Genomic DNA, 25,154 nt, shown 5'->3' on the forward strand with positions numbered 1-25,154 from the left:
AGTTGAGCCGTTAGTAAGGGCGACTCCCGCGACAGTCGCCGGGGTAGAGACTGGGCTTGGGTCGTACATTCGTTCAAAGGTGGTTAGCCCCGTGGTAAGCAATCAAAACGGATGGCGAGAATTAAAAATAATCATAATCAATATTATTCTTTTTATTATTATTATTCGAATTATTATTCATCCGGTCAAAATAATAATAATAATAATAAAAAAAAAGAAATTGTACGAGGCAATTCTGAATTCTCCCTTAAGATTGCCCGTGCGAGATTTAGTTCCTTTTCATTAATTGAGCTAAACAGAAGTAGTGCCATTCGGACCTTCTGTAGAAAGAAACGAGAGAAGAGAGACCTTCCTTACCTCTCGCGACCTTTTTTAACTTACCTTACTGAACTTGACTTTCTCTCTTTCTTTCTTACTACTTCTCCTTCTCAACCTTCCTCTCTCTCCCTCTTCCACCTCTCCGTCCATCCATCCTTATCCTCTCTCTCTTCTCCCATTCCCCACCATCCATCCCTCTCCGCCCCTCCCTTATCAATTGACGGCGCTACCCACTTCCCTTTGCCCCCCTTCCTTGCCGCACGTATCAATTCCGCCCTCCATTCCCCCATTCGGCTATCTCCGGCTTACCTCTCCCATCCGCCTCACACCACGGCCCGTTGAGACAACGCATTCCAGTCATCGCTCTTCAACGTCCGCTTGCGTCCTTCACCTTCTCTCCCTTGAATCGGATCTCGTGGATGGATACTTTCTAGCTCCATTCTTGTGCACGTTTCTCGGTAAGTTGACATCCGTGGTCATTCCCCTGGATCCTCCAAACTTTAACCCCTGCTGATTGCTTCGGCTTTCGAATGTTCCCAAAGATCGAGCTCCCCAGGAACCGCGTTGCCACAATCCAGTTGCGCCGCCCGTGCTCCTTTTTAACAGACCTCTTCCTCCATCAGGTCATTCCCACATAATCAGGCCCATTCCGATCGCTCGCCTGGTCAGCTCCTCGAGGCTTCCCGGAATCCGTTGTTTTTCTCCTTTTTGCTTTCGTCTCCTGCGCCTCGGATTGACTGGTTGGTTTTTCCCTCGAGTTTCCCGTCTTTCTCTCTGCTTCATTCCGCGGGAACGCCAATGACGGCAGTATTATATGATTCCTATCGTCATTAGCATCATAATCTACGCCATCGTACCACCGTGCGGATATCGCTGGATCTTTATTTCTACCACGCGTTATACTGGTCATGATTTGCTTACTGGATTCATGGCACGCAGAATAAACAGTCGATGCTAGGCCCTGATCATCATTATTTCGATAGATTCCTGTGAAAAACCGTCAGCTTGGTTTTTCGCAAGTGGAATACGATCCCCAGACCTTTCGGCACGGCCTTTCCTCTGATAAGCCAGCGCCGAGGACCTGGATTTTCCGGTATATAAACGGCAACTAGTATGCTAGTGGACTCGATGGTGGGTCAGGAATTGGGCAGTAGCCCCAAAGTTGAGGATCTTGCAAGTATAAGTGAGGTCCCCGCGGATATGTCGAGTGAGTTGTGGCGGTTTTATTTACCACGGCGCGCATTACTGACACAATGTGAAAATTCTAGCTTCTAAAGATGCTGCGAAGAAAGCCGATAGCGCCAACGGTCAGGCCAATGCCAACGCCAACATCCCGCCTCCCAAAACCGATAAGCCACGCCCGCATGGTTGCACGACATGCGGTCGGTCCTTCGCTCGGCTTGAGCATCTGAAACGTCATGAACGGTCACATACCAAAGAGAAGCCCTTTGAGTGCCCGGATTGCGCTCGCTGTTTCGCTCGCCGCGATCTACTGCTGAGACATCAGCAAAAGCTGCATATGACTACAACCCCGTCGTCGCGCCCTAGAAATGCTCGTAGAGAAAGCACCGGCGGCGCAGGGACGGGAACCAACCGCGTTCGCAAGAACTCCATTGTCAGCAACAACGCCGCAAGCACAATGCGGCCGCGTGCCAATACCATTAGCCATATAGACGTTGCTTCACTAGGCATTACCAATGCCACTAACCCACCCCCGTCGGCCCCCGGCCATGCCTACCATCCCAGCCTGGGGTCAGCGCCCCTAGGATCCAGCTTGGATTATCGCGGATTCAGCAGCAGCCATGCACCGGTGAACGGCCTGACGAAGCTGGACACGCACGGGCTGCCCATGGATCTCTCCGGCGGTCTTCGCACCGCTCCCGTGGGGCATTTCGACGTCAACTTCGGCGAAATGTTTATGGGCCATGGTCATGGCACTACTATTAATCCCGCTCAGCTTCACTTTGGCGGTTCTCCGCAGGCCTACGGAAACGACTCCCCGTCGTCTCCGTACGCGCACGCGGCTCATATCATGCCGCCGAACGCCGACCCGATGATGGAGGACGACTTTGCCTTTGAGTGGATGAACGGATTCGACCCCTCGGTGCCGATGGGCAAAGGTAATGAATCGGCCCTGGACGGATCCTCCCCCTCGGCCATGAGCACGGGCAGCCAGAGCGGAATCAGCGAGGCGATGATGGACGGATCGAATCGATTCTCTGCCTCCACGGCCAGCTGGCACAACCCTTTCCCAGCGCATGCGGGGCCGCCCAACCAATTCTCCGTTGATTATACCTCCCCCGCTTTTAACGATCTAGGAATTCCACCGGAAACCGTGTCTCCCAAGTCCTTGATGGCGCAAAACCCTTTTACGGAGACCTATGCCACCCCTCCATCCATGACGTCGGTGGGCCAGCCCATTTTGGGTGGACATTCGCAGAGTATGTTATCATCCTCTATGGCAACAAGCGGAGAATCTCCTAATCCTCTCAACCTGCCTTTCGCGAATAGTGCCTTACGAACTCTCCATTCCGCAACCTCCACGGATACCTTTACAGACTCCACACGACAGGCTCTATTAGCCAGCATGGCCACCCCCTCCGCTTTTAGTCACCGCAAGTACTCCCAGCCCGCCAGCGGCATGATCCATTGCCGCGAGCTCTTTGCCCGCTCTAGTTTCAACAACTCTTCCGCTCAATTACCCAGCACCTCCGATATGCAGCGTTACATCTCGGCCTACATCACCTACTTCCACCCTCACATGCCGTTTCTCCACATTCCAACCCTCAACTTCCAGGCTCCCGAATATACGAACAATCTCCGCACCCCCAGTGGCCACCTCAACTTAAGCTCCACGGGGGTCGCCGGGGGTGGCGGCTGCTTGATTCTCTCCATGGCAGCCATCGGGGCCCTCTACGAATTCGACACGGCTGCCTCCAAGGACCTTTTCGAGGCCGCCAAAAAGATGATCCAACTGTACCTGGAGGAACGCCGCAAAGCCGACATGTCCGCCGCTCTTGGCCGAGGTCACGCCGGGCGAGACAACTCCGTGCACAACACGCCTCTCTGGTTGGTGCAGGCGATGCTCCTCAACGTCATTTACGGTCACACCTGCGGGGACAAGACCTCGGCTGACATCGCCAGTACGCACTGCGCGGCGTTGGTAAGTCTCGCCCGTGCGGCCGACCTGACCCATCACCTCGATCCCAAGGATCTCCCGCAAGATTATCTGAATACCGCCGTCGGCGGCGGGTCTGGGACAACGGAGCCCGAAGGATGGAACCCGTCACCCTTTGGGCCACCCCACGAACGAAAGGGCTGGTTGGACTGGAAGGTTGTGGAAGAACGCAAACGTACTCTCTATGCCATTTTCTCACTCTCGTGCTTCCTTGTGTCCGCGTACAACCATGCACCTGCTCTCACCAACTCCGAAATCCGCCTGGATTTGCCATGTGAAGAGGATGTCTGGGCCGCCGAATCCCCGCAAGCATGGAAGCAAATGGGCGGCCATCTTGCACCGAAGAACACCACTTCCTTCTCCGCGGCACTGACGACCCTCCTGACCGCCAGTCATCGAGAGCAGACCCAGTCCAGCTCGCCAGGGAACCCCACCTCTGGTGATGAAACTGTAAATAATGACCTGAACCTGAGCACCTTCGGTTGCCTGGTCCTTATCTACGCACTCCATAACTACATCTGGGAGACTCGCCAGCGCCATATGGGTCGACAGTGGACCGCAAGAGAGACCGATGCCATGCAAGGGCACATTGAGCCTGCCTTGAGGGCATGGCAGACAGCATGGGCCAACAACCCTCTCCACAGCCTAGAGCGACCCAATCCCTTTGGGGCGGGCCCGCTTTCGGCCGACAGCATTCCTCTGCTAGACCTTGCCTACGTGCGGTTGTTTGTGAACCTTGGCCGGTGCAAAGAGGCCTTTTGGCAGAGGGACTGGAATGCGATGTCCGATGAGCTTGCACGAGACACGGAAATCGTACACCAGGCCGATGACATGCCTTGTGATGTATTGGATCCTTCCATGGTCGATGTCACTCAACCACCGGGCAACCGCCGTGATTCGGTAGCGGATTTAGGGGTCGCAGATCTCACCATTTCAAGAACCCCGACCCAAGACCATCCCACAGAGGGCCTGATGGGGTTATATCGGCCGGGCCAGTCCAAAAGAGAGCGCCATCTACGGAAAGCTGCATTCTACGCCGCGGACTCCATATCCATGTCTGACCGACTTGGGAACACTTTCGCCGAATTCACGTGTAGAGAGCTGCCAATCCAATGTGCCATGTGCGCCTTTGACTGTGCCCAGGTCCTTGCGGAATGGATCACAACGGTGCAGGAGCGCGTCGGACCCTACCTAGGGGTTCTAGGCCGAGACGACATCGATCTGGTACAGGCCTCTAACGCCATGCTACTGGAGGAGGAAGACTGTAAACTGTTAGACAAAATCAAAGAGATTCTCACAAGTGTTGAAAGCAAGATGCAAAGAGAGGTACAGAGCAGTGCGACCGTGTCAGCTCTAAGCGTCTTACAGCGGCTTCCCAGCGTTGTGGAGGGAGGATATGGCTGCAAGATCCTCATTGCTACAGCAAGCCTTCTCGACCGGGCTGCTGTCTGGCCAGGTTAGTTCCGTCTTCTCTTTATTTACTATTAGACTGGGCGATTGATCTAACCTACGTTGTAGTGATCAAGTTGATGGCCCGATCGCTTGAAGCGCAAGCTATGCGTCTCAAGGAGCGTTCCGAAAACTCGACCATAGGCTCCAACTGAACAAGACGTGAGATGACACCGTCTTTCCTTTCCCCGCCGTTTATGGTTTTGACGTTTCACAATACTCTGCGTTATTGTTACGTGTCATGACTGGGCTGTTCTTCTTTCTCGCTGTTCTTCCTACCAATGGAGCTGCGCCCACTTCTGGCCAGCTAATTCAATGATGCTTGCCTAGACAAAGTTTATGTGATTGTCCGACGTTCGATGATTTCGACCTGTTACACTATTTTCAACTTTTCACTGCGGTCTATTCCGAGGGGTTATGCAAGAGTTTCTGTGGAAGCATTCTGTGTCAAAGAGTGTTTTTTATTTCGTTATCCTTGTTCAACTTTGAGACGACAAGCAATGCCGGAGTTTCTATATGGGGTGGATGTCTTTTTATATTTATCATTTTGCATTTTCACGAACCTTGTTCATACTTTCCGTTGGCAATATCGGGGACTTTCCAGTCGAACTGTACGACCTCTGTCTACTCTCCGAGTCATACACGCTTTCGACATGACTCCTCAGAAAAGAGACAGCGACACGCCCCATTTTGTCTGCCTCCCGTCTGTAACCCTTGTTTTTCATTGCAAGCGATGTTTTGTGTTTCTGTTTGAAATCACTGTACGCTTTATGGTTTTTGTTTTTTCTGTCTGTCTGTCATGATTACTTCTTTCACTCTCGTTCGATTTGCATGCATCGCACTCTACTTTCTGATTGATACGAGGGATCAGCAGGCCCCAAACGCCCAAGGGATCATTCACCTATCCTATTCGCCGAAGGATGTTTCAATACCCCGGACTGGACCCTACCCATTTCCCCTTCCTGCCTTGTTTTGATTAGTTCGCAATATGAAGACGAAATGAAACATCAACGATTTGATCCACGCACACACATCAGATGAATCCGTCTTCAGGTGGCTGATTTGTCGGGTTGGAATGCATACGCATGTATGCGACATGCTTCCCGTGCTAGGTATTTGTTTACCTGCAGTGGTGTGTGTATGTGGGGATTGATACGATATGATATGATTTGATATGGCTGTCTTTGTGCATATAGTGAGACGAATCTATTAGTGTATATAAATGTTGCGATTTATCTGTTGGTTTTTGAGATTTTCCTGACTGTAGAAGTAGAAGTAGATGTAGACTATAGATTGTAGATGCCGATGCCAGAACTTCTAAAGGACGTAACTCGCCATGCTTCAGTCGGATCTTGTCTATGCCTTTGTATTGTATAATTGCATGGTTAGACTAGGCCATGTCATTTTATATCAAGAACAGCCAGAAAGACACCTAGACACCTAGACAAAAGGAAAGAAAACCTATCCCAAAAGGACGAACTCCATTTTTGTTCTAACAAGTCTAACTAGACAGATAGATACAGGCCCACACAGCCCGAGAAAGAAACCTGAAAGGGGATAAAACACCCACATCACATGAAAAAAAAAAAACAACCATCCATCCATTTCAACAAGAAGTAAATAACAAGACGCATCAACAACAAGAAAAGAATGGAATTCAACAAAAGAAGAAAAGTTTATACAACAAGCCTCTCAAACGAATACTTGCCCACGGCCTTCCGTTTCAAATATCCGATTTCACGACTACTCCTGGACTTAACCTCCCCGGTAGTTTTATTGACCTTTGTCGCGGAAACGTCATGAGGAGCCACTGCCTTCAACGACAAGGGCAGGAGCTTGCCGCCGGCGTCACAGTCAAGGGCATCGTCGCCGTCAGGGGCGCCGTAGACCATCAGGTCTGCGCCGTTGAGTTTCTCGTAACGGACGAGGGGAGCGTGGTCGGTCGTTTCAGTTTCACCCTGGCCAGAGGTAGAGGGGATGAGGTCCTTGCTGGATTTGGACTTGGAGGAGGGGGTCTTGGAGGATTTGGAGCCCGTGTTGGAGGGGAGGCTGTGGAGGGAGTCTGTGTAGCGGATGTATTCGCGCAGGATACCGGTGAGGTAGGCTGCTTCTTCGACGCCGGCGAGCGCGGCCGAGACTTCGGATTTCATGTCGGCGATCAGGTCCATCTCGCGGGTCGGGGCGTCGGTGAGGTCGGAGGCGGAGATCCAGCCGGAGGGGCCGATGGCGTCGACGGAGGCGTTTAGCAGCGTGGCAATGGTGTCCAGGGAGAGGGTGGGGGTGGTCTGGTGCGGCGAGATGGGCGTGGGAGGGTTCTCGGTGAAGCGGGTGGTGTGGCCGCCGACGGCGAGGGAGAGGCGCAGGTGGTGGACGAGCGAGAGGATGTCGGTGCGCGAGAGGGCGGAGCGGATAGAGCGGGTGAGGGCGGGGGCGGGGTGGGCGTGGATTTTCTGGATGGTAGTGTTCAGGCCTAGGAAGATGCCCTTGAGCGCGTCTTGGATGGTGTTAGTAGTGGCGGTCGGCGTGGGCGTGGGTTGTTCGTCGAGTTCATCGCCGCCGGCAGTGATGGCCAGCGTCTTGGCCGTCTCTTCTTCCAGGGCGAGCGAGCGCGCGTGGGCCGTGTTGAGGAAGGTCTTGAGCGCGTAGGCGAGTTCGTCTGGGTTGAAGATCGTGGGGCCTTGGAGGACGCTGAGTAGACGCTGGAGCGTAGCGTCCGAGTCGATGAGCGCCTGGACGAAGGAGCCGACGGGCAGGGATGGCAGAATGCGTGGCTTGAGGGACCGGCGTAGGGCGATCTCGACGTTGTCTGCCGAGAGGTGGCCGAGCTGGATGAGCCATGCGCAGGTCTTAGACGGCCAGAAGTCGATGGATAGGCGCAGGGTCGACGAGGCGGAAAGCTTGTCCTGGCTGCTGCCGGCATCTTGGACGGAGAAGATGAACGTTAACAGGAACAGGGTAATCTCGATGTTGACGTATTGACCACGGGTGGGCAGTTTCGACGAGTCGTTCACGTCGAAGTAGGCCTGGACTGCCCGGTCGAAGGCGTCGGCATTCTTGGACTTGGCGGATTCGCGGAGGTTGTCGGCCATTTTGTTCCACCGATCGATCTGTTCCTGTGAGGTGAGACCGAGCGAGGTCACTTGGTCAACGCGAGGCTTCTTGGAAGCGGCGTCCCAATGCGAGGCGGAGGAGCCAATGCCGCGTCCGATAGCGTCGATGAGAAGACCATCCCTGGGTCGCTTGACGGAAGAAGCCAGCGTCGCGTGCGACGAGCTCAGGTCAAATCCGTACAGGATGTTGCCTTTTGCTGCGACGGCAATACCGAGCTTAGCAAAGTAGCTGATAAAGATCGTTGGCGCCTTAGGGCTCGACGAGATACTAGGCACATCCTCGAACGCGATACTGCGTTGGATGGATTTGTATTGGGTGTCGAACAACCCGATGATCGACTTGCCAGCTCCGATTACCGTCTGCGGCGAAATTCGCATGACCGAGGAGAACTCTTCGTCCTCGAGAATGAACTTAGAAGTCGCCGTTGGCTTGTATTGCGACAGATCGAAGTTGATGAATCCCTTCCGGCAAGAGAGACTCAGCCCTGCGGATCCGGCGTGAAAATCCCAGGCCAATCCATGGCTCTCGAAGGTCTCCTGGGCATCGATATCCGGAATGCTGACTGTGATGAGGTGTTTCAATTTTTGAGTGTCATCCAGGTGTGCCTGCGGCTGCACGTTGCCGGGGACCGAAAACATGGAGATTTTCACGTCGCTCAGTTTGATTTGCTGGGATCCAGTAGGGTGCGAAACGACCAACAATATGGATGGCTCATCCACACCGGAGTCTGTGAGGCTTCCCAGAGCCAAAGTCGCAAGATCTTGGCGTTTCTTGAGCAGCGCTTTCTTCGCGTCCTCATATTCGACAAGGAAGCATGCACGCACGGCATCGCTCGAGCCCTGCGTCAGCTCGCTAGGTCGGATACTCCATCGCTGAGTCTGCAGATCAGCGGCCAGCCGGCGCACGCGACCGTCTTCGTGGACCGCCAACACATCGAACGTATCGTCGTTTTCGACAGCACCAGAGGCAGTCGGGACCAGGCCGACAAAGATGGCCGGGCTATCAGAATCCTTGACCGAGAAAGACGAGGAAGAAATCACAGGCGCGGTTGATCCATTGCCACCACTTTCCTCAACAAACGACTTGATCTCGCGCTGAGGATTCACTGCGACGTACGTCTGGCGCTTGACAACCGGCTTGTTCGAAAGCTTTCTGCGCACCGAGCATGGCTGGCACGAAAACGAGGACTGCGGCGGAACGGCATAGGAGGTAACGAGCTTCGGCGTTTGAACCTAGAAAGTCGAGATCTTAGCAATGGTGACCTAAAGGCTCAGCGCAATTCCAGTGCATACATTATAAATGTTCACAGCCTCTCCATCAACCGCAACGGCCACTTCATATCTCTTGCGCTTCTTTGAGTCGGCCAACCCATGCACTTCACCGATGCGGATTTTTCCAGTAGAAGCTTGCAAAGGGCGAGGCAGTTGAGCCAACACCGAGGGCGGTTGCAAATCCATCACAGCGGAGCTTGAGCTGTAGAATATCAAATTGCGCGACGGGTGCCGCTAAAAGCTGGATCAAAGTAACTGCACGAAGAAATCCAATTCGATGCTATCCCGAAAAATTTCTGGATCTTCGATTCTTCCGATGCCGACGCTATACCTGCTATGGTTAGCGCTCCCTCTGTACATTTGATGCGAATAGCTGACTCATCAGTCCCTCCGGCAGAGTTCTCTGCCAGGTCCTTCAGGCAGCAACCCCGTCATCAAAGTGGCCCCCGCGGAAGACGCGCTTCTGCGCGTCTTTTGGTGCGTCGCCGGCCGTGTCGCTCCCTCAATGATGCCTTTCTCAGCGACGACACCCCTTTCACCATTGTCGTCCCACCTCCTCTATTCTCCAGTTTACGGTTACTTCTGAACAATCATATCCACCTCCTGATTATTATTTTGAGTCTCTGTCACTCTCCGCCTCTGGCCGACTGTTATTCGAGCGATGAGCATTGGCTCATCCAATGGCTATATTGCCGGGATCTATGGCCATGGAGCAAAGCGAGCAACGCAATATCCACCCATTTTTTCGAAAAGGTCACAATCTCCTTTACTTCCAGTCATTCAATACTCATCCTCAACAGATATACCTACAAATCTACCTCCGCATAACCTCTCCCACAATGCCTCGATATATGAAAGTGAACCATCCGTGAAACCCCAATCCTCCGCCGGCAATCATGTTTCTCAGACGATGAATCCTCAATTGACCGATTCCCAAAACGCATCGCCCATGCTTGAGCACGACCCCAATTTAGATAGGAGGAAGAGGCGCAAAACGGACAAGTCAAACAATAAGGGTGGGCAAAATGGATCGATCGCGAGCTTTATGGGATGCAAGCAAACAGACGGCGCTTTCGAAAATGAGAACAATCTGGTGGATAGAATTCCTGCACAAGAGAAAACACAACCAACTCCAGCATCTGAATCTCAGGTTGCTTCCGCCGCGGACGAATCTACTCTAAACGCCCAGGACAACTCCAGTCGATACGGACAACCAGAACAATACCCAAGCTTATCTACTACGCATTCGGCCGACTCTACGCCTACAAATGAATCGACGCAACGAAGATCTACAAGACAAAAAACAGTCAAGTTATTTCCGAATGGAAAGCTGCTGAGTTCTCCGGGGCCTGAAACAATCGACGAGACGCCCAGGAAGAAAAAGCCCAGCAAGCGGGGCAAGACGAATGACCAGAAAGATGGCGGGAAGAAAGGGTTGCTTGTCATAAGGTATGGTAATGATGATGAAAATAGGAAACGCCTTGGCGTCTTGGTCGACGATATCATCAGTGGCCGGAAAAGACACGGCGCTCCAAGCGTGGTCCCTGCCCGAGTACCGGCTCCAAAGAAAAAGATGCCATCGAAACCGACGCATCCGTTCTTTATGAAAAAGTCTACTCAATCAGATACAATGCCAACTTCATTGTCTGGCCATAGCTCGGAACAGGGTGATACAACACCAAGTGAACACTCGGCTTCGATTCCAGATAGGAATAGGCCAGGCATTAAACCGACATCATTCGCCAGCTTCAAACCCAAGCCTAAATTTCCCGAAGCTATTCAGCCAGTATGGCCTCCACGAGATTTCACGCATATCCGCGGTATCGATACAAAGGCTGTGCGGACCCCGAAGCCTTCCTTGAACATACACTTGAAGAAAGCGAAAATGGCAGCTATTTCTATCCATGACAAGGAAAATGTCCTTTCACCTGAAGTCCAAGGCTATCACCATGACACTGCATCAGTACTACGAACCCCAGGCAGAGCCGTCGCCAGTGGAACTACTCTGCAAAAGGCAGTGACCAGAGAGCTTTCTCCGCCATGCCTGTCCGGACCGAACAAAGACTCTCTAAGCAACAACTGCCATCCTGCCATCCGAAAGTTGCATTCCTCCCTTAGGTCCTCGATGACAGCCTTTGACCGTGGGCAATACGATACGCTTCTATGGGCTCACAAATATGCCCCCAACACGGCGGACGATGTTCTTCAGCCTGCTCGTGAAGCATCTACGCTACGCGATTGGTTGAAGTACCTCATGGTTTCAGCTGTCGATACTGGTAAACCTTCTAAAGATGCCGAAAAAGCCAAACAAAAGTTGGACGAGAAAAAACGGAAGAAGCGCAAGTCAGATAAGCTAGACGGGTTCATTGTTTCAAGCGAAGATGAGGCCTTTGAACTGGGTGAGATCAGTGGCTCTGACGATGAACTTGCCGGTGATGTGACCGTTTCATCTAAAAAGTCTCTAGTAAGGTCGGCAGACTTGGCTGGTGGTTCTTCCAAATCCAAGGTTGATAAACCACGAGTTTCGAATGCAATCCTGCTCAGTGGTCCTTCTGGGTGTGGAAAGACTGCATCTGTCTATGCGGTGGCTAAGGAGCTTGACTTCGAGGTCTTTGAGATAACGCCGGGCAACCGGCGCAGCGCTAAAGACATCCTGGACCGCGTTGGTGACATGACACGAAATCATCTTGTGCAACACGCCAACTCTGGTGAACAGCGCTCAAATAGTCAACCTCCTGAAAGTGAGCCTCCAGATCTAGGGCCGGAAGATACTAAACAGAACAAACTAGTAGGCTTCTTCAAGTCAGTTCCAGCCAAAGCTCCGAAGAAAAAGGCAAAGTCTCCAGAAAAGGAGTCTGAAAGAGAATCTAGCCAGAAGTCTCCTCGTCATCAGAAGCAGTCTTTGATTCTTCTGGAGGAAGCAGACATTCTGTTCGACGAGGACAGGCAATTCTGGTCTGGTGTGGTCTCCCTCATTCAGCAATCAAGACGCCCAATCATCATAACCTGCAATGATGAAAAGCTTATTCCTGTCGACGACATCTCCTTCCACGCCATCCTCCGATACCGAGCTCCTCCCCAACACATCGTTGTAGACTATCTACTACTGATGGCTGCCAACGAAGGCCACATGATAAAGCGAGAAGCTATCGATAACCTCTACACTGTTGCAGGCAAAGATCTTCGTCGGTCGATCATGGAGCTTGATTTCTGGTGTCAAATGGCGGTAGGCAGCGAAAAGTCTGGCCTGGACTGGTTAGTCGACAGGTGGCCTCCAGGGGTGGATCTCGACGAAGATGGTGATCCAGTGCGGGTGCTCAGTTTAAACACATATGAACAATTCATGGGTTGGTTTAGTCGGGACATGTTAATGAGCACCAGCTCAGACCATATGGTTGAGCCACAACAGGAGTCCCTGGATTGGTGGCAACTGAGCCTTCAGGATAGTGAGTGGCTATCAGGCTTGGGCAAGCACTCGCCTCAGTCTGCTCCCTCTCAATCCAACCAGGAACGACTTAATCAACTGCGACATCAAGACGACCTCTTCGACTGGAGAAGTGACCTCGATATCCTAGGCTCTGGTTGTTCTCTTGATCACCGCCTGGTAAGTTAGGATGTTCCCTTGTCCGAAGCAACAGTCAATGCTAAATTCTCTCAGGATCCTGTTGATACCTTTGTGCCTCAGCTTTCTGAGAAACAGAGGACAAACTACATAGAAGGCCACCAACTGCTAACTGCCGATCTCGCTCCCGATTACTCCTCACTTTCAAAAGCCATTGGGAGCACCTTCGGAGTTCTTCTGGACAAAGTCTCCCGACCAAACCATCAAACTAATATCGAGGCTTCGCAATCCACCAAAGTATTGGCAAATATTACCAGACCTAAAACGCCAGGTCCCACGCCCGCTGACTTTCTCAGGGCCTTCGAGCCCGTCATGCGAGCTGACTACGTATTCCCTATTCCGACGGGGCGATTATCCCCGTCATTCGAGAACGGAATCGGCCCGATCGCGGAGGATTTAGGGCCCTACATCAGAGCCATCATGGCTTTTGATCTCAGACTCGAACAGTACCGATTGCAGTTAAGCGGGCTACTCTCTCAACAGAGACAAGGAACGAAGAGAGTGCGAAAGACGAGGGCGAGTCGGGCGGCCCTCGAAGGGGGTAGCAAATCCGAAACTCGAAAGGAACGGTGGTTTCCTACGGACACCAATCCTGCTCTCATTCTCGCCACCGGTAAACCACAGTGGCAGGATCTCCTTGTCCAGAATGGATATTTCACTATAACATCCGTCGAGGATGTCCGTCAAGAGGCAAGCGAGCCCGCTGTCGAGAGCTCGAGCGAAGGAGGCATATAATGTAAACTAGATGTATAGATACCCCCGTCCGGGCTGGGTTTGGAGTTCTTGCAATATGAATGAAATGTATACCATGTGATTTGAAAGATACACTGCGTGTTAATAGGAATCCCTCTGTACCTATACTTCAGCAATCACATGGGCTGGTAAACACGATATCGTCATAGCTGTCCAATAGTAGTCTAGCGTGGTCCACCGCCCGCCCCCAAGGAAGTCGTCCGTTGCTCGCTCGTCCTTATCACTGCCTCCCTCACTCACGTACTGGGAAGAGCCGGTCCTTTTCCCTCTTGTGCTTCATTCATCGGATCTGCTCGAGTTGCCAATCGATATCTAATCAATCGTGTGCTGTCCTCCTCTGGGTGCTGTTTGAATAGCTCCCCATCCTTGGTGCTGTTCGCGTTGATCCGTCCCATCCCCCCATTACTGTCCCCGAACTCCGCTCGTTGAGTAACAGGAGACCCGTTGGACCCGGCTCTTCGCTGCGTCGCTTGTTTGAACATAAACACCACTCCTCATGTCGTTATTCGGCACATCTCCGGAGGACTCTCCGGAGGTTCAATCCGCCCAGAAATCCAAGTCCTCCCTCTTCGCCGACGAACCCTTCGGTGGTGGTAATTCCGCCCTGGGCTCGTCCTCGCTCTTCGCTGACGACGATGGTACGAGCTCCCCCTGGAACAACAATACAAGCAAACGAACCGCCCGCCATGAGATCGTGAAAACTTTACTACCCGAGTCCGATGTTCCCGACAGCTATATTGACGCCTACGACCTAGTGCTGTCGGGTGGAGATCGCGTCGGCGCCCGGGTGGGCTTGACGTCCGTTCGGGAGATCCTGTCAGGCAGCGGGCTAAGCGCCACCGACCAGGCGAAGATTCTCAATCTTGTTGTTTCAGGCGACGGCGACGACGCCAATGGCCTCGGTCGTAGCGAGTTCAATGTGCTGTTGGCGCTTGTGGGTCTTGCGCAGGAGGGCGAGGATTTGACATTTGACGCGGTCGATGATCGACGAAAGAGTAAGAGCTTCTCCGCTTTAGCGATCATATGGATGTCTTGTTAACTTCATCCAAGAGCTTCCGACTCCTCGGAGCTCATATCTGGATAAGCTGCAGGCGAGACAGGAATCTGCCACCTCCGACCAACCCGCCGAACGACCTGCCACACCCCCTCCCCGCTCAACGCAAATCCAAGAGCCGAACTCCGCACATTCCCGCAGATCTGGTCGAGAAACATTGGGTGGCCTAGAATCAGACCCTTGGGGTAGTCCTCAGCTACACCGCGACCATGCGCATGCGCAAACTGACTCTAACAACCCCGTGTTGAACGGCTACGGGAGTGTGCGATCGACGACGAACGCTTGGGCCAATCGCCCTGGTGAGGAAAGCGGCCGCAGTGATGTTACCTCGAGTCATCGCGCGAATGGGCAACCGGATACGGGGTCTGCTGCGAGCAGCGCAGGGTTTGGCTGGGGCGAAAGCTTCGGCAATCCGTCCGTTGGGGGTGGGCTTGGAGGCGGGCCTGTCCAAGCTGGACTTGGTAGCTTCGGTCCTTCGAATAGTGACCAGGGGGGGTCGAATTCTCGTCGCCGGTCCCTTGGCATTGGCCGTGTGGCCAGTCCGCATCTGGAGGAGTTGATCACCGTCACCCTGCTACCGGAGAAAGAGGGCATGTTTATGTTCCAGCATCGCAACTACGAGGTGAAATCCGCTCGGAGAGGAAGCACCGTCATCCGTCGCTATAGCGATTTCGTCTGGCTACTGGACTGTCTTCACAAACGATACCCCTTCCGACAATTGCCCCTTCTTCCCCCGAAGAGGCTCGCAGGTACGTAAATGGCAAGGCTTGCTTACAAAAGCTTACTCACCTCTTTTCGATTAAAGTCAATGGCACTCACCTTGCAGCGGACTCTACATCATTTCTCGAAAAACGTCGTCGCGGACTCGTTCGGTTCACCAACGCCCTCGTTCGTCATCCGGTTCTCAGCCAGGAACAGCTGGTCATCATGTTTTTGACCGTGCCTACGGTACGTATCGTTGGGGGTTTTGACGGGGTTTGGCTAACATGATGTCAGGAGCTTTCTGTCTGGCGAAAACAAGCTACGATCTCGGTTCAGGATGAATTCACCGGCAAGGCTCTTCCTCCAGACCTGGAGGACTCGCTGCCGGCCAATTTGACGGATACGTTCGAAACGGTCCGAGGCGGTGTCAAACGGTCTGCAGAGGTCTATATCAATCTCTGCACGCTGCTTGACCGCCTGGCTAAGCGCAACGAAGGGCTTGCCGCGGACCATCTGCGGTTTTCCCTTGGACTGCAATCCCTCACGGAAGTGACTCGTGACACCTACGCCATCGACACCAACGACGTCCCTCTGCTTAACGAAGGCATCAAAGCTACCGCCAGTCATCTGTCCGCAAGCCAGAGCTTGCTCGAGGACGAGGCACGGGCCTGGGAGACGGGGATACTGGAGGACCTCAAGCGTCAGCGAGACTGCCTGGTGAGCGTGCGAGAGATGTTCGACCGACGCGACCGATATGCGCGCAGCAATATTCCACAGTTGGAGCGACGCATCGAGACCAACGAGCGGAAGCTGCAAGACCTGCGGACTCGGCCCCAGGGCACCGTCAAGCCGGGCGAGATTGAGAAGGTGGAGGAGTCGATTTTCAAGGTAAGGCGCCGTAGCCCTCAAGAAAATGCGAAACGCTCGCACGAAGTGGAGACCGATGCTGACGGGGGCACGTGGATGGCAGGACAAGGAATCGATTGTACAGCAGCACGCACGCGGGGTGTTCATCACGGAATGCATCCGCGACGAGCTGGTGTATTTCCAACAGAGCCAATATCACATCAGCCGCTTGCACCAGGACTGGAGCCAGGAGCGGGTCAAGTACGCCGAACTGCAGGCTGACAACTGGCGGTCATTGAGTGATCAAGTGGAGGGGATGCCGTTGGGGGACTGATTGATTGATTGATCACTTCCTGATTCGAGAATTTCTGTTTTGTCATCTGACGGGTCATATTTTTCTTTCCTTTCTGGTCTTGCTTTCGTCTTTAGGTTGTTTCTGCGTTTGACGGAGCCCGTCGTTGCTTTTCTGTGTGACACCTTAGCCGGATATATTGTCGAGTGCGATATCATTTTGGAGACTGTGATCTAAATGTGACTTTGAGTTTCTGAAGCAGCCAAACACCAGGTTACTCCAGGCTGCTTCTTGCTGTGACCCATCCATGGATGTTTTCGCTATCTCGCCTTAGGGCTACGAGGGAGGGTCTACTCCGTAGTAGGTGAAGTACCGGTGACGAGGGACGCCTCACACGGCAGGCGCACCCAGCAGGTATCGGTACCTGAGAGCATCGGCAAGTCCCATCCGACCGGTGGGGGCGGACGAGTGGGCGGCCAATGGGTGGGCGTCACGGGAGTCTTGGCCGCCCTGCAGGGCTGGGCGCGCTTACCATACGGTGACCGTACGCGGTATGGCTGAGTCAGCGCTCGTCTTCCTCGTCTTTGCTTTTCTGTTCTTTTCTTCCATCCTTCTTTCTTCTCTCTCTCCGGACCTGACAGACAGGGTTCGATGTACGCCAGGGCTCCGTGAAGTAATCGCTCGATTGCCACCCAGTGCACCAGGCACGCATCTGATCTCTTCTCGTCTCTCGTGTGCCACTTCTATCGTCATCCAGTGGCTCGAGCCCAACCACTAAACAAACTAACGCCGACTAGCCAGAGGGTCCGCTCCGCCAAGCCGCGAGTGCGCAGCCCTTCCGCGAGTGAGACTGGCGCTCGCCTGGCAAATCCCCGCCGGGTCTCCTCCTGCCGCCTCTGGGCGTCGCATCTGATTCTGATTCCTTCCCCAGACCTTCCCTCCATCGTCATCAGAGTCAGTATGTCGGTCTTGGCCCGACTCTTGGATTTCTTGGTCTTCGCTTCCTGATTTTTCGCGGCCTCTTACCCGGGAGCCCTCGCCCTCTTTCTCCCCCTCTCCCTCTTTTCTCTGCTGCCCAGACTCTTGTCCTTCTCTGGTCGCTTCTTGTTCTCTCTTGTCCTCTCTTGACTTTTTCTTGTCCTTTCTTGTCGACCCTCTGCTGTTTGATTTTTCGTAACTTTCGGGGTCTCCCCGGCTTGCTTCTGTCGATTGCCCTCTCCGCCCGGCAAGCTGCGACGGATCGATCTATCTCCAGGTAAGTCCTCCGGGGTCTCCAATCGCAAAACCGGTTTTCGCTCCCTGCCCCCGTATCCTGTCCTTTTTGTCGTGGGGGAGTGCCCCTTCCACATTTATACTTTCTTATGTTCCGGTTCCTGTCGGTCGACTTTCTCCCACGAGTGCTGCCGCTAAGCAATGTCGTCCCCCTTGCAGAGAGAACGAGAGGATCCCTCATCCAGCCCCAGAACGAGCTCGCGGAAACCTTTGACCTCTTCCCTCGCCCAGAACGCCTCGCGCGTCATCGTTCGGACTTATCTTGCCTTTCCTCCGAGGCATGCCGAGATCCACGTCGGACCTGATTCTTCCGTTCTCCGATTGATCGACCGATTTTCGGGGTGTGCAACCCCTAGCATAAGGCGATAAAAAGGACTTCTGTCTCCAGGGATAACAATAATTGTGCGATAAAGACAAAACGAGCGTAAGGACCCTGGCAAGCGCTGTTGTACGCGGAGGGACGCTCCGGGCTCTAGATAACAAGGCTCCCGACGAGGTCCACTTGGTCCCTCCAGTCCAATCATGGCCTGGGAACATTTGGATATCGATAAGCCTCACCTGGCGTACATGATCCTGGGCGGGTTCACCGGCCTGTTCATGCTGTGTTCCCTGTTCGTCAAGGAGAAACTGTACATTGGTGAGGCGACGGTCGCGACCCTGTGCGGGATCATCTTCGGGCCCCATGCGGCGAATCTCTTCAATCCCATGGAATGGGGAAATGTCGACAAGATCACCTTGGAATGCTCTCGCATTGTCCTGGTGGTACAATGTTTTGCCGTCGGCGTCGAACTGCCGAAGGCCTACATGGAACGTCACTGGAAATCGGTCTTTCTGTTGCTGGTGCCGGTCATGACCTGGGGTTGGTTGATTACAAGTCTGTTCATCTGGTGGATGGCGCCTCTCTCCTGGCTCGAAGCGCTAGTGTGTGCGGCATGTGTGACGGCCACCGATCCTGTGTTGGCCTCGTCCGTCGTAGGTAAGGGTAAATTCGCCAAGCGGGTGCCCAAGCATTTGCGAGATCTGCTGTCCGCCGAGTCCGGCTGCAATGACGGCATGGCGTTTCCATTCATCTACCTATCTTTTTACATTCTGCACTACCGTCCCGATGCCGGCAAGGTGTCCCTGAACTGGTTCTGTGTCACTATCCTCTACGAATGTATCGTCGGGGCGATCTTCGGCTTTCTGATTGGATACTTCGCGCGTCATGCCATCAAGTTTGCGGAACGCAAGCAGCTGATCGATCGTGAAAGTTTCTTGGTGTTCTATTTCGTACTTGCGGTCTTCTGTGCGGGTTCCGGCAGTTTGCTGGGCATGGATGATCTCTTGATCGGATTCGCCTGCGGTGTCGGATTCAGTAATGATGGTTGGTTTACGGAGAAGACGGAGGAGTCGCACGTGTCCAACGTCATCGATCTACTGCTGAACCTGGCCTACTTCGTCTATTTTGGATCTATCATTCCCTGGGAGGATTACAACAACCCCGACATCGGTCTGACTCCGTGGCGACTGGTCGTGATTGCCCTCCTCGTCATCTTCTTCCGCCGCATCCCCATCATGTTAATTTTGAAGCCTATTATACCGGACGTGAAAACATGGCGAGAAGCCCTGTTCGCCGGTCATTTTGGACCCATCGGAGTCGGTGCCATTTTCGCGTGTATTCTGGCGAGAGCCGAGCTAGAGAACGGCAACACTCAACCGGATCCAACTAATGAACTACCACAGGCCGGGTCGCCGGACTACTACGTCGTTCGGCTGATATGGCCGATCACAACGTTCATGGTCATCTCGTCGATTTTGGTGCATGGCTCGTCAATTGCCGTTTTTACGCTCGGAAAGCGCATCAACACCTTGACCATCACGCTGTCCTACACACAGGCCAATGAAGAGGGCCCGTCCTGGATGAACCGTCTGCCGCGTGTGCAGTCCATTGCCAAGGGCTCTATGTCCTTCCGGAAAGCGGATGAGTTGGAAGAATCGTCAAACGAACCGGAATATCCCCCGGGTACCCTTCCTCCCATCGGCGTTCCTGGTAACTTCCTGCGCCGACAGCGGGATGAAGATGCCGACTCACCTCCCGGGCGGCCGCGTAGCCAACGACCTCGTCGCCGTCGCCGTCGTGGTGATGCCGGGGCCGGCGGCCCTATCAGTCAATCTGCAATCGCACCTCAACGACAGCCAGAAACAGAAGACGAGAAGCTCGAAGATGAAGAGGAACGGTCTGAACGTGAAAGAATTGAGCGCGAAGGCTCCCCGCCGTCCAAGGAACGCGATCGTTTCGGACGCGAGGCGGGTCTTGAAGTGTATTTGGAAGGACATAACCTTATCATTGAAGATGAGGAAGGTAACGTTCTGAGAACGGAGAACATCAGTCACAAATCCCCCAGCGAACAGCAGCAGCACGTCGAAGAAGAGCGCCAGAAGGTGCAAAGGGCGAGGTCGGAACAGCTCGCCAAATCGCACAGTCAACCCAACGGCAAGCCCGATAGTGGCGATGGTGTGCAGCCCGTGGCAGAGGATAAGACCGCTTTCGAAAAGGCCCGCAAACGGTTCGGCGACTGGATGGGCTTCGGCAAGGGCCGCGCTACCGAGGCCGACTCTCAGCCCGGTCAGCCTTCCGAGAAGACTGATACAGCTGCCGCATCTGGCAAGCCTTCGAAGCCAAAGGCTCGCTCGGCGCACGCGTACCAGTTTGGCAATACGATCATCGTCGAGGACGAGGATGGGGAGGTTATCAAGAAATACTCCATTCCCTCGGCTGGTTCCTCTTCGGCCGCCGGCGCCGCTGGCGCCGCCTCCACGCCCGACAAGAAGCCTGATGCTGGTGCCGCTGCACCCGTGCGCCGCGGTATCACGCGCATGGGAACCTGGTTCGGTCAGGGAGAAGCCGAATCATCTCAAGCCGCCAAGAGCAAGAAGGCGGCCGATGACGATTGGCTGGCTGATGACGGACTTCGTTTCACGGTGGCGGAAGACGACAGCATCGGAAAGAGGGGGGTTGGTCATAAAGGACAGCGGATGAACAAGCACGAATTTGTCAACCAGCTTCGCGGTCTCGGGCCCAAAGCCCGTCGTGAGCTGGTCGAGGAAACCGACGCTCCGGAGCGAGTCAAGGATGTCGCCCGCGGCGAAGAGAAGGAAGCCGTCAAGGAGGAGCGCCGCCGTTCCTCTGCCGGGGTGCCTGCTCAGGCACCCGCCGGAGACACTCAACAACAGCAAGCTGCCCCAGCAGCTGACGATGACGACGAATTCACTACTGACAGTAGCGACATGACCGATGAGGGATCTGACCGAGGGGCGCCGGGTGGTAATGTCGCCGCTTCCTTGGCTCGCTTTACTCGCGGGACTGCCGCCGACGAACGCCGCACCAGCGCTCTGGATGCCTCAGCTAGTCCTCGGCCGCGCAGAGATTCTGAGGACGACGGCACGGCGCGTGTACCGCCCTCGAAGTTGCGAGAGGCGGCTGGTCTCACACGCCCTCCCCAGGAAGCCGATTTGGACGATACCGGCGAGACTCCGGCTGAACGGCGCCGTCGTCTAGCCGCCCTCGGTGAAGATGACTCGGACGAGGCCGTTGAGGAGTCCGACAGCGAGGATGACGGCGAGTTCCGTCAGGTGCCCGGCAAGATATCATTTGCGGATGGTACCAAGCCTGCGCGAACCCGAACCGATGAAGGAAGTTCGAGCGAGGGTAACGGATCTGGGTCGTCGAACCGAGGACACCGGCCTCGAATTTCCTGGGGCGGCGAGAAGGGTCGAGAGACCTGAAGATTTGAACCAAAAGAAAGCGATGAAAAAAGAAAAAAAACAACACTTTACTATGATCAATTAAACGGCCAGGAGAGGCGGTGAGCTTAGTTGGCACTTGCGGTGAGAGAAGAACCAAGAAAACCAAGGAAAAATACACCCTCTTATGTGTCATAGGATGGGCACAGCATGGCGAATTTTCATATAGATTTTGTTCAGCTGCTACTTCATACTGCCCGATTTGCTGGACCCTTGACTCTCTTGTGTTGCCGAGCGACTCCCATTGCATGAGTGTTTGTTATGTATAGAATTTTTTGCAAGCTTCTTTTACCTTTTGTCGGTTCTCTCTATTTGGTTGCCTCGGACCACTCAGAATCCTGCTGCCTGAATTCTGGACCAAGATCGAACTGTTTCTTGTAATTAGATTTGGCTCCGTCTCTATTTTCTTTTTTTCTGTTTTTTCTATTCTTTCTTTCTTTTGTGTCCTGTGGTATGTCCCATTATCCATTAACTGTTAGATCGAAGCAGACGTTGGGTTCTGTTTAATATAGACTATTTTTTCTATTCCCTTCCTTAAATATATAGCTATTTCTCGAGGAACGATTAATCAAATACTCAATTGAATGTTCTCTGTCGATATCACTAAGGTAAAGGTGCTGTTGGCCTTGTAAATATCACATTATCTATGTTATCTGCCTCAGGCAGACCGTTATGCGTTGGTGTTGGAAGCCTGAGGCAATCTGCCAAGCATGCCTCCTATACAACATCTGGGAAGACCTCTAATCATCTGCTCAAGTATCTTCTTGAGCATCTCGAGTAGTTGAATCCAGTTACTTCAATCACAAACTATATCATTCCTAGTTTTGTACGCCCACACGAATTACCTATATACATATTCAGGTCAGTAACCTTATCCCTCATGAGGAACAATATATTCTCACTTAATATTGAGACAATATTGCCGCGACTTCCGCAATCATGTCAGTGCAATCTACTAACCCACCACCTTGTCTATGCATCCTCAAGCATCCTCATCATAGACTGGTTCTTGTTGAACCAATCCCAAAGTTGAGCCCCCGAGAGATCCATCTCCATATCCACATCCCCACCTGCCAGATTCTGCAACGCCCAAGGCCCAACCAGCCCATCCACAACCCCTATCCCCTCCCCGACCGCCTCATCTCGCGACGACATGTGACTTGTAGGAACATACACAGTATTCGTCGTCCCCGGGTATCCTACATTCCCTGCCGAGTTTATTGCCTGCAGCCCAATACTCTCCATCGACCACGACATTCCGGGTTGCGCACCGTGCGCGCACGATTTAACCTCGACGTACTTGGCCGCGACGTCGTATAACGCCCTAAAGAGACTTCGTTGTCTGCTGCACATGCGATATGCGCTCTCGCTCGATGTCGATTCCAGCGTCTGGACAAGCCCGATCATGTGCTCTAGGTCCGAGGCGTCGCTGGTCTCGATGATATGGCAGAAAAGAATGATGAAGGGGATGAAGGGAGACTGGATGATTGTCCTGTTATATGCACTTCAGGTTAGCTTTATCCGATCTTATTTGAGGAACAAAACCTAGGCCGGGGGGAGGGGAGATGAAACAATCGACAACGGACCAGTTGATGTATGCTTCCAGGAACACGGTCTTCCCTTGCGCTTTGGTGATGACGGTCACGCATCTGTCGTGTTCTCGGAGCGTATCTCTAGCGGCGTCGATGCATTCGTGACAGAATGCCGACGTGGAGGGGTTCTCTGGAGCGATGCTCCGGTAGATGAGCGTCAGCATGGAAAGGCCGATGACTCGGTCGGACAATCTGGCTATTTCGTGGAAGTCTAGTCCTAGTACTTGTCCTTTTGCCGCTGTGTAATGATCCTGTGGTCGGTCAGTCGGAGCCGTTGGCATTGTCTCGGAGAGACAACCGGATGGAACTAGTTGATTATGCGGGCAAACTAACATGTATGTCTTGCGCATGTTGCATGACAGATTTCAACTCTTCCGCAAGAGCCTGGGCACGGAATGTCCGGATGTGCGGCGGTTGCATGAGGGCCCCTGGACTGTAAATCTCGTCATATATCCGGCCCTGGATACTCGCCACGTTGATCCAGCCGGGGGCCAATTCAGCCAAGAACGTGCTGCCGGGACGCTGCATACCAGAGCGACTCAAGGTAATGTCCTGATCGCGGAAAGTCGATGAACGGCCTAGGCGGAGCGACAGCATCTTCTCGGTCATGTATATGGTCCAGAACAGGTCCTTCTTCTGGGCCTTTCCTTCCGCTCCTTCTATGCCTGTAGGTGTGTTATGTTGTAGGCCAAGAGCCTGAGTTATATGTGAGGCTGAGTTGATGAAATTCCACGCGGCAGATGGCTTGCTCTTCTGAAGGCAATATAGCGCCTAGTAAGCGGTAGTTATGTAAGTCAGTCGGAATGGATCTGTAGTTATCTGTTGATTTTCCCAAGCGACTTACCGCCATGCCCATCGCATATACCAAGTCCATACTTGTTGGCTGATGAAAGCGAAGGTTTGCAAGGACCGTTTGGAGGTTTCCTTCGCAATGGAAGGCCTGCGCGTTATAGTCCTGCTTCGTTTCCTCGTCCGCGACAGCTTTCGAGCATTCACAGAACAGCCAGAACAGACCGCAATGGACGATGATCAAGTCAGCTTCGGTTGCCGGGCCCGATGATGCGACTTTGATAAAGTAGTCATTGAACTGAGTAGGCCTGATAAAGTCGCCCAACCAGAGCGTAGCCACTTGCGGACATTCCCTGGCCATCCGCAGGCACATGAACACTTTGTCGGTGGGCGGCAAAGGGAGGTTGCGCGTCGTCGAGCCGGGTGGGATCGTTGTGGCATGAGGGTACAGGCTATCGAGTGTATCTGAATGTTGCTTCCCAGACTGAACGGCAGCCCTGAGGCTGCCCAGGACGGTTTCCATCTCGTGCGCGACTTCGGCGTTTGTCGCGTTGTCCACGGCATCCTGCAGAAACCGGCTGGCGAAGACGGCGTGAGCGAACAGCGACGACTCTCCTTCGTACTGCGCTTTGGACGGGCTGCCGTGCACTTCACGGGTTCCATCGCCGACGGGGTTATAAGACACGGGCCCTGGATTTGGTGTAGAGCTGAGCGAGGAAGCAGTTGGCGTTGGTCCGAACGAGGACGAGTAACGGTCTTGCTGGTTGGCTTTGATATTCTTGGTCGGCTCGTGACTCAACAGGCTCATCCTCCGGCTGATATCGTCTATCTTCCTCGATATCGCATCTAACTTAGAGTCGCTTGATGAACTTCAGCATGGAATCCCGCCTTCTTAGGGCTCGACAGGAGGGACTAACTACGTGGTCGAGACCATCACCCTCTGACGCCTTTCTCTAGGCTTAGGGCCGGTTGCGTACGAGCATCGCGCCCCAGCTTTGACGCAGTGAGAGCACGGACTCCCCCGGTCGCATTTTACCTTGCGTTGGCGACATCGATGACACTATTTTCGAAACTGGTTAGCCACAACATATGATGTCACATAACATAGGTATATCGGAGACT

General features: G+C 53.5%; 6 protein-coding genes across 7 annotated transcripts; 4 read left to right on the top strand and 2 right to left on the bottom strand.

The window, feature by feature from the left end:
• Window positions 1–1,446: 1,446 nt before the first annotated feature.
• On the top strand, window positions 1,447–5,100 carry amdX (putative C2H2 transcription factor (AmdX); the record flags this gene model as incomplete). Its single annotated transcript, XM_046088784.1, has 3 exons — window positions 1,447–1,525; window positions 1,587–4,952; window positions 5,015–5,100. 3 exons carry the CDS (start codon window positions 1,447–1,449, stop codon window positions 5,098–5,100), a joined length of 3,531 nt encoding a protein of 1,176 aa, XP_045944754.1.
• A 1,080-nt stretch (window positions 5,101–6,180) lies between these two features.
• LDX57_007061 (uncharacterized protein) lies at window positions 6,181–9,561 on the bottom strand. Its single transcript, XM_046088785.1, has 2 exons — window positions 9,349–9,561; window positions 6,181–9,288 (listed from the first exon to the last, which is right to left on the bottom strand). The coding sequence occupies exons 1-2, from the start codon at window positions 9,511–9,513 to the stop codon at window positions 6,622–6,624; spliced, it is 2,832 nt and encodes a 943-aa protein (XP_045944755.1). The 5' UTR covers window positions 9,514–9,561; the 3' UTR covers window positions 6,181–6,621.
• Window positions 9,562–9,890: 329 nt separating this feature from the next.
• Window positions 9,891–13,906, top strand: LDX57_007062 (uncharacterized protein). 2 transcript variants are annotated; one of them, XM_046088786.1, is made up of 3 exons: window positions 9,891–10,080; window positions 10,128–12,931; window positions 12,986–13,906. In XM_046088786.1, exons 1-3 carry the CDS (start codon window positions 10,008–10,010, stop codon window positions 13,682–13,684), a joined length of 3,576 nt encoding a protein of 1,191 aa, XP_045944756.1. In that variant the 5' UTR covers window positions 9,891–10,007; the 3' UTR covers window positions 13,685–13,906. The 2 variants fall into 2 exon arrangements, with proteins under 2 accessions (XP_045944756.1, XP_045944757.1); XM_046088787.1 differs by lacking the exon at window positions 9,891–10,080 and having other exon boundaries at window positions 10,348–13,906.
• On the top strand, window positions 13,907–16,896 carry mvp1 (sorting nexin Mvp1). Its single transcript, XM_046088788.1, has 5 exons — window positions 13,907–14,697; window positions 14,753–15,505; window positions 15,562–15,704; window positions 15,753–16,346; window positions 16,429–16,896. The coding sequence occupies exons 1-5, from the start codon at window positions 14,199–14,201 to the stop codon at window positions 16,636–16,638; spliced, it is 2,199 nt and encodes a 732-aa protein (XP_045944758.1). The 5' UTR covers window positions 13,907–14,198; the 3' UTR covers window positions 16,639–16,896.
• Window positions 16,897–16,971: 75 nt separating this feature from the next.
• Window positions 16,972–22,140, top strand: CNH1 (Na+/H+ antiporter Nha1). Its single transcript, XM_046088789.1, has one exon. The coding sequence runs from the start codon at window positions 18,391–18,393 to the stop codon at window positions 21,631–21,633; it is 3,243 nt and encodes a 1,080-aa protein (XP_045944759.1). The 5' UTR covers window positions 16,972–18,390; the 3' UTR covers window positions 21,634–22,140.
• Window positions 22,141–22,623: 483 nt separating this feature from the next.
• On the bottom strand, window positions 22,624–24,966 carry LDX57_007065 (putative C6 transcription factor; the record flags this gene model as incomplete). The annotated part of the gene is made up of 5 exons (XM_046088790.1): window positions 22,624–23,143; window positions 23,238–23,494; window positions 23,577–24,014; window positions 24,088–24,892; window positions 24,950–24,966. 5 exons carry the CDS (start codon window positions 24,964–24,966, stop codon window positions 22,624–22,626), a joined length of 2,037 nt encoding a protein of 678 aa, XP_045944760.1.
• Between the last annotated feature and the right edge of the window lie 188 nt (window positions 24,967–25,154).

The sequence above is a fragment of the Aspergillus melleus genome (genome assembly GCF_016097325.1).
Source record: "Aspergillus melleus strain CBS 546.65 chromosome Unknown contig4, whole genome shotgun sequence".
Lineage (NCBI taxonomy): Eukaryota > Fungi > Ascomycota > Eurotiomycetes > Eurotiales > Aspergillaceae > Aspergillus > Aspergillus melleus.

Excerpts from the sequence above, each read along its gene's own strand:
- LDX57_007061 (XM_046088785.1), bottom strand. The coding sequence starts at position 9,513 with ATGGATTTGCAACCGCCCTCGGTGTTGGCTCAACTGCCTCGCCCTTTG. Across the intron at positions 9,289-9,348 it reads AGGCTGTGAACATTTATAAT|GTTCAAACGCCGAAGCTCGT; the intron begins GTATGCACTGGA and ends TCGACTTTCTAG.
- LDX57_007062 (XM_046088786.1), top strand. The coding sequence starts at position 10,008 with ATGGCTATATTGCCGGGATCTATGGCCATGGAGCAAAGCGAGCAACGC. Across the intron at positions 10,081-10,127 it reads CCACCCATTTTTTCGAAAAG|ATATACCTACAAATCTACCT; the intron begins GTCACAATCTCC and ends CATCCTCAACAG. Across the intron at positions 12,932-12,985 it reads GTTCTCTTGATCACCGCCTG|GATCCTGTTGATACCTTTGT; the intron begins GTAAGTTAGGAT and ends AAATTCTCTCAG.
- mvp1 (XM_046088788.1), top strand. The coding sequence starts at position 14,199 with ATGTCGTTATTCGGCACATCTCCGGAGGACTCTCCGGAGGTTCAATCC. Across the intron at positions 14,698-14,752 it reads GGTCGATGATCGACGAAAGA|AGCTTCCGACTCCTCGGAGC; the intron begins GTAAGAGCTTCT and ends ACTTCATCCAAG. Across the intron at positions 16,347-16,428 it reads TGGAGGAGTCGATTTTCAAG|GACAAGGAATCGATTGTACA; the intron begins GTAAGGCGCCGT and ends CGTGGATGGCAG.
- CNH1 (XM_046088789.1), top strand. The coding sequence starts at position 18,391 with ATGGCCTGGGAACATTTGGATATCGATAAGCCTCACCTGGCGTACATG.